This window comes from Austrofundulus limnaeus, unplaced genomic scaffold (assembly GCF_001266775.1).
Source record: "Austrofundulus limnaeus strain Quisiro unplaced genomic scaffold, Austrofundulus_limnaeus-1.0 Scaffold67, whole genome shotgun sequence".
In the NCBI taxonomy this organism is placed as follows: domain Eukaryota; kingdom Metazoa; phylum Chordata; class Actinopteri; order Cyprinodontiformes; family Rivulidae; genus Austrofundulus; species Austrofundulus limnaeus.
In genome coordinates, this window is record NW_013952469.1 from 1,265,148 (window position 1) to 1,272,042 (window position 6,895).

Below are 6,895 nucleotides of genomic sequence, written 5' to 3' on the forward strand. Positions count from 1 at the left end.
GTAGATCAGCAGTTTCTGAAATACTCAGACCAGCCCTTCTGGCACCAACAACCATGCCACGTTCAAAGGCACTCAAATCACCTTTCGTCCCCATACTGATGCTCGGTTTGAACTGCAGGAGATTGTCTTGACCATATCTACATGCCTAAATGCACTGAGTTGCTGCCATGTGATTGGCTGATTAGAAATTAAGTGTTAAAGAGCAGTTGGACACGTGTACCTAATAAAGTGGCCGGTGAGTGTATATCAATGCTGAGATATGTGCCAGGTGGAGCTGAAGGCCAATGGGAAAATTCAGATGCTCAACATCCAGCTGCAGTTCAGCCACCAACCAGCTGATCTGTGGACTCTGCAGCAGCTCTGACCAACAACCATCAACTAGTAGTTCAGCTACAGAAACAAGTCAGATGCACAACCACCACTTTCTTTCTTTTGTTATGAGTCATTGCACTTATCTGTTTTTAATAATGGTGGTAGTATTTACTAATTTACATTATTTTATTTTTGGTGCCTTTGGTAATGCTTTAGTGTTCTAATTTCTCCTCTCACAGTTCTCTTRTGTGTATTACTGTATATTCACATTTTATATTCTGGTATTTGCAACTGTGTTTTCAAAACAAAATTCAGAACTTATTTTGGAAATAAAGAGAAGTGCACTGGCAAATATTAATTTTTTTTTTTCATTTTCGGGGGGTGGGCACCACAAAGCAGTTGTGCTTAGAGCACCCAAATGACTAGCGCCAGCCCTGGGTTAACATAATGTTCACATTCTGTTTTATTTGATTAATAACATCGTTATTTATTTTTTAACCTACCAAACACTTTTTAAACTTTTATCAAACTATATATTACTTGCAGTAAGCATTTGCATATACAGTTGTTGTCTTTAGCTCTGTAGCTGTGTTCAAACCGAATTTGTGTGGCTTAGTTTCAACGTTGAGCTACCTAAGCTGTGTTTCTTTTTGTTTTATGATGTTTTTCAGGCATTAGTTGTTCTTGTTGTTATTAATAATTATAGAAAAATGAACATTTGGTAGCTCTGCTTCAACTTTTTGCAAAAAAGCCTTTTTTGGACTGAGATGAGTGAGTTTGAACTTGTATGGATTTAAAACAAGATTTTGTTTTACATCAAAATTTAATAAGTACGTTGAAATGTGCAGGAGTTTAAAGTCGGCTTTCCAAACCGATGAATATTAAAGTCCACTTAAACCTGAACTAAGACATGAAGACATTTGGTCTTAATACACTTATCATCCTGACGTTTGCCAAAAGAGGGTAGCCGAGTTCCACCTTTCATAGACACTAATTAGTCTGCGGCGTTTAACCTCCCTCTGCTTTCTATAATCCGTCTGGAGGTGCAGACTGTGGAGGAAAAACGTTGAGAAGAAACATTCGAAAACACAAGCCTGCACCCTTGGGAGTCCGATTTTAGCAGCGTGTCTGGTGTGGACAGCTCCTAAAGAGTGATGAACGCTTTGACTAGTGTGTGAAAAGAGTGCGTGTGTGTGTGTGTGTGTGTGTGCGTGTGTGTGCATGCCTATGTGTGTGTGGAGAAGATGGTAGTGGAGAGTGCAGGGCGTCAGAGAAAATTGACAGGATGTACTCTGAAGGCACTCCACTGTTTCACATTCATGCATGACTTAGAAAAAAAAATAACAATAATAATAATAATGGATATATGAACTTGCAGCGTAATATTAGTCAGTATTTTTTTTCATTTTTTACTAAAAGCTTCCGGATGTTTATTTAGATGGTAGTGACAAATTGACATTATTCTCTGATCTATAATTAATGATGACATCACTATCTCATTTCAGGAATGCTGTTGATGGAAACAAGAAGTTGGTTGCCATCTATGACACCAGGTATGTCTCAGAGCATCACTCCTGTTGTTGATAAAGGGGACATGGGGGTGGGAGGGGTGCTCTCCCTATTGCCACACCACCCCAATTAGTCATGGATTTACAGACCGCCCCTCTCCCAAAAGCACAGGAACATCCCCTTCATTTCAGATCAGATAATAAAGGGGCTGTTCACGGGCTGATCAGACACGGGCGTCGAATAATAGATTAACGCTGCCAGGCTCCACACGACGCTGCTCAGCTCGCGCCATTTTTATTGGAAACACAGGGGAAGGGAAGTGGAGCTGAAGATTTTGGATGCACTGCAAAAAAAGATGTCACGTTAAAGTAGTAGAAAAAAGTAGTCAGAATTTAGAAAGAAAAACATTTTGCTCTGTGGCTCTATTCATCCTGCATAATAAACCCTTAGATTTCACAAAGGAAAAACAGTGTCAAATTCACTTTTTCGTATGCGTACAGGAAGTGTTTCACATAGGGGCACAACTTATCTCATGGGTTTCATATGTAATCCTACAGATTTCACACGGGGATTCATGTGGTTACTACACAATAGTGACAACAAAAATCAACATGTTTTCTATTCACACAATTAGTGTTTCACACAAAACTTGTAATCTGTCGGTTTTAGTCTTGTGTTCCACATACAATCCCAAGATCTAATGGGAATTCAAATGGTCATTCAATAAAAATATTCCAAAGAAGGCTGTCGCAGTTGGCAAAAGATTGGACCTAGAGTACAAGCTGTGTTTCCATTGTAAATGTGCGCAAAACTTTGTCGATGTCCTGTTAATGTCGAAAAAACAGTTTCGCAATTGCAGTTTTTCCATTAAATAAGAAACGCTATTAAAATCACATGTGAATGTATGCTTGTTCTCGTGATAAGTCATTACAAACATGGGGCAACGGACATGAGACAGTCATATTGCTACCACKGCACTAGTGATCATCATCAGCCATCAGAGACGTTGGCATCTTATCGAGGCTTTCAAGTGACAAGCCCCTTATACTTGGGAGCGGCTACTTATGCAGCGTTTTTGTGAAATTGTAGTCGGTGAGTTTACTACCTTCTCTGACTACTTTGGTGATTTTACTACTACTTCTACTTCTTGTTGTTTTTCTTTGTCGTCTTTTTCACCAGTAGAAACATCCGATTGTTGATCACGTGACTCCCATAATGAGAAAACAGTGTTTCCATTGCAGTTTTGCGAAATACACCAATTTTGATAGAAACCACCATATCCTAGCGCAAAACCATCCATCCATTTTCTGTACATGCTTCTTCCTTTTCAGGGTTGCGTGGGTCACTGGTGCCCATATCCAGCATTCACAGTGCAAGGGGCGGGGTACACCCTGGACAGGTCGCAAGTCCATCACAGGGCCAACGCAAAACCATTTTATTGAAAAACACACGTTTTTTTTTTTTTCGAAATTGACGTGCTTCCATTAAGCAAATTTATTTTCGGAATTTTAATTTGCACATTTTTATGGTCAATGGAATCACAGTTACAAACAGACTGAAGGAGCTTCCAAATAATAAACCAAATTTTACTTAAACAAAATGTCTGTCAGAGCAATAAAACTTGAAGAGGAATGTAAGAACCAACACAGGGAGGCAAAAGAAGTCTTCACAAGACACAAAGAGCTTCAAAAATGTACAACAGTAAGCAGAGCTGGTGTGAAAACACATTTAATGCTCCAGTGAGGACTGACTGCAGGTTGAGGAGCTTTGTGGACAAGTAACAGGTGTGACTGGGCGTGGATGGACTAAGGAGCAGAGACAAACAGTGGAAAACTACTGGGAGGGATAAACTGAAGGTAGCAGGAAGACTTGAGAGGAACAGAATCAGTGGTGAGCACAGCTAAACAAACAGTTATCTTCACTAACTCATAACCTCCTAACTAAAACTTTTCCAACGCTAAACTTTGAACATGTAAAAAATTAGAAGAAGCAAATGTTAAGTAAAAAAAATTTGTGGAAGTTGGCAGGTCGCTAACCACTAACATTACTGTAGAAGGTAATTGGTATTAGGTAATAGATATTTATTATTTTCTGTGGTGGGCACAGCTAACCAAAAAGTTAGCTTTGATAACTCATAATCTACTACCGAAATATATAGCTTTGCTGATGCTAATGTTTAAAAAAAATAAAAAATATAWGTATTAATTAGTGGAAGTTCATGCCTAACAGCTAAACAAGTAAAAATTACTAGAATCAAGCATTACTAGCTAATCGCTAACTGCTGAGATGATTGTCACTCAGTCTTAGTCACACGTCTTTGTCTCCTTTCAGCTGGAGACTGGTGGGACTGACACAAACCTGTAGGTTTTAGTTTGTTAGTTAGATGCTAGTGGATTTAAAGTTGTCAAAACTTAGTTTAGCGGAAGCTAATTGGTCCACTATTAGCTCATAGCTAATTAGCAGAACCATGTCCACCACTGAACAGAACCATCCATCCATCCATCCATCCATCCATCCATCCATCCATCCATCCATCCATCCATCCATCCATTCATTATCTTTTACCTGCCTTCCAAAAGACAGAAAATCAAATTTGATGAACCAAAAAAGAGTCTAAACCTGATCAGAAGCCTAAATTCACAACATGGTATAGTGAGACACAGGCAGCTAATGGAGTGGTTGAAAGATATGCAAAAATTGGATTTTATAATGAATAAATATCTTATCTGTAGGTCCCCAGAAAGAAATAAAAATGTTCTGATGAACAATGATTTTGAGCAGGAAAGTCCTGAATTTTTACTACTGTCAAACAGCCTCGAGAAATCCTCATCAGAAAATAATAAAAATTTAACTTAGACCCTTTTCCAGGGGTCTTCCCAGACCACGCATGGCATCGGGATGATCCAAGTATCAAAACGTAACTTAAAAAGTTCAGTTTAGTTTGACCAAATATGACTTAATCCCTGATGRGATATATTCTAGGTGCAAAACTTCAAATCATTTGGGTTTCTTATGTAATCCCTTAGATTTCACATGGGAAATAACAAGTCTGACCCACAACACTATGACGTTCRGATTATATTGCAGCCACTGCTGGATATTTTTTACAGTGTAACAAGTGCTGGGCTCCATCTGTGGTTTGAACTAACCGAGTGCCTTCATCGCCACCACCACCATCAGCAGCAGCAGCATCATCATCATCTCTACATCCTCCTTATCAATATGTGCTCCATCTCCTGACTGGAAGAGCTTCGTTCACAAGCGGAACCCCAYATTCCCGCTGGGTTTGGCGATGTCAGCCTACGTCTTRCATCTGCCTCATCCGTCTGCTGCAGACTTTTTCAGCCGACTTTCTCCTGGTTGTGCTGTGTGTGAGCGTGTGTGTGGTGTGGTGAAGCCATCCATGGATTTACTCTGGATATGAGGAGCGCCTGGGAAGACTGTTGATTGCAAGGAGAGAAGGAGAGGCTCTTCGCTCCAGTKGCTCCAAAGAACTGTGGAGGGGGAAAAAACCATTCATATTAATCCTAATTAGATCAAATTAAGGGRAGCGGGATCATGTTTTCTGGGGAGAGGGTTCGTCAGTTTCGCGTTTTTTCCGCGCTGGTGGTCGGTTCAATTGTGTGCTGCGCAAAAAGGTTGGTATTTATGTCCTTTTCCTTCCTTTCTGCCAGTCAAGGTTATTGCTTGGGGTTTTTTTTGTCCTGGAGCCGAGGTAATGTTTCCTGTCATTTTTTATTTTATTTTATTTTATTTTTTCCTGCTGTCATTTCAGCGTCAATGAACCAGGCAACATGTCTTTCGTGAAGGAGACGGTGGATAAACTACTGAAGGGATATGACATCCGACTGAGACCAGACTTTGGAGGTATGCAACACATTTCTCCCTGCTCTTCCAGTATTAATCCCCTGCTTTTAGTTTTGGCGCCACTCATTTGTGTTGTGGTCAGGTGTAGGTCAGTTTATAAAAATCATGACGTCTTCAAAAGTTGATTAATTATGGCAAATGTATGGAAATATGAACAGGTAAATAGGAATTTAGCATTTATCAACTGATCTGTCTKTATTCAGTTAAAGCGTCATTTGGATCATCGACATGTCATAAAAGTATAAGACCACCTTCTCTGGTTGTTGAGTTGCAGGCAGCAGGACTCATTTTTAGGACTGTTTGTATTTTTGGAACCAGATTCTGCAAATTAGTAATGTGTGTTGCATGACTTTTAAGGTGTGAAATAACTAATAACCATGAAATGTGTTTGAAAATTACCTTGATAAAAATACAAAGATTAAGGACTAGAAATGTGACATTTACAAATGATGCATATGACCTATGTCACTATTTGTGATCTACATATACAGTAGACTACTAGACTACGACAAGTCTATGTCCCTACATACAGTCAGCATCCCTATAAAGAGTCTACCCTCCTACAAACACTCTATACCCCTACAAACAGTCTACGTATCTACATGTAGTCTACACCCCTATGAGCAGTCTATATCACTATGAACAGTATGTCCCTATGAATGGTACTGCWTATGGCCTATTTCACTACATACAGTCTATGTCACTATGCACAGTCTACGTTACTACATAATGTCTATGTCACCATGTACACTCTACATCACTACAGACAGTCAATGGCCCTATGAACAATCTACATCACTACAGATAGTCTATACTCCTACGAACAGTCTACATCACTATGAACAATCTACATTATTACATACAGCATACATTACTACAAAAAGTTTACATCACTACAGTCACCATCACTTCATACAGTTTACGTCACTACAGTCAGCATCACTGCATACAGTCTACTTCACTACAAACCGTCTACATCACTACCTACAGTCTACGTCACTACAAACTTTCTACATCAGTGGTTCCCAAAGTTGGGGTCAGGACCCAAAGTGGGGTCCTGAAACATTAAGGTGAGGTCCTGAAAAGATTTTCTAAATTAATTATATTTTTTGCCTTAGTTGCCTAAAATGTATAAATGTAGAAAAATAAATATTACTATGCCCATGCTTAGCTGACCTGATACAAATGTTTATCATCACAAAATAGT

At 39.3% G+C, this 6,895-nt stretch overlaps 1 protein-coding gene across 4 annotated transcripts in view; it reads left to right on the forward strand.

Moving 5' to 3' along the window:
• The window catches only part of LOC106518863 (gamma-aminobutyric acid receptor subunit beta-3), a 93,692-nt gene that overhangs the window by 37,273 nt on the left and 49,524 nt on the right, over nt 1-6,895 (forward strand). For 2 of the 4 annotated variants that reach the window (XM_014010287.1, XM_014010288.1), the window contains exons 2-3: nt 1,818-1,865; nt 5,597-5,688. In XM_014010287.1, the coding sequence (XP_013865741.1) occupies nt 1,818-1,865; nt 5,597-5,688 (140 nt within the window). Of the gene's footprint in view, nt 1-1,817; nt 1,866-4,981; nt 5,460-5,596; nt 5,689-6,895 lie in introns of those variants that run through there. The other 2 variants (XM_014010289.1, XM_014010290.1) reach the window with 2 other exon arrangements.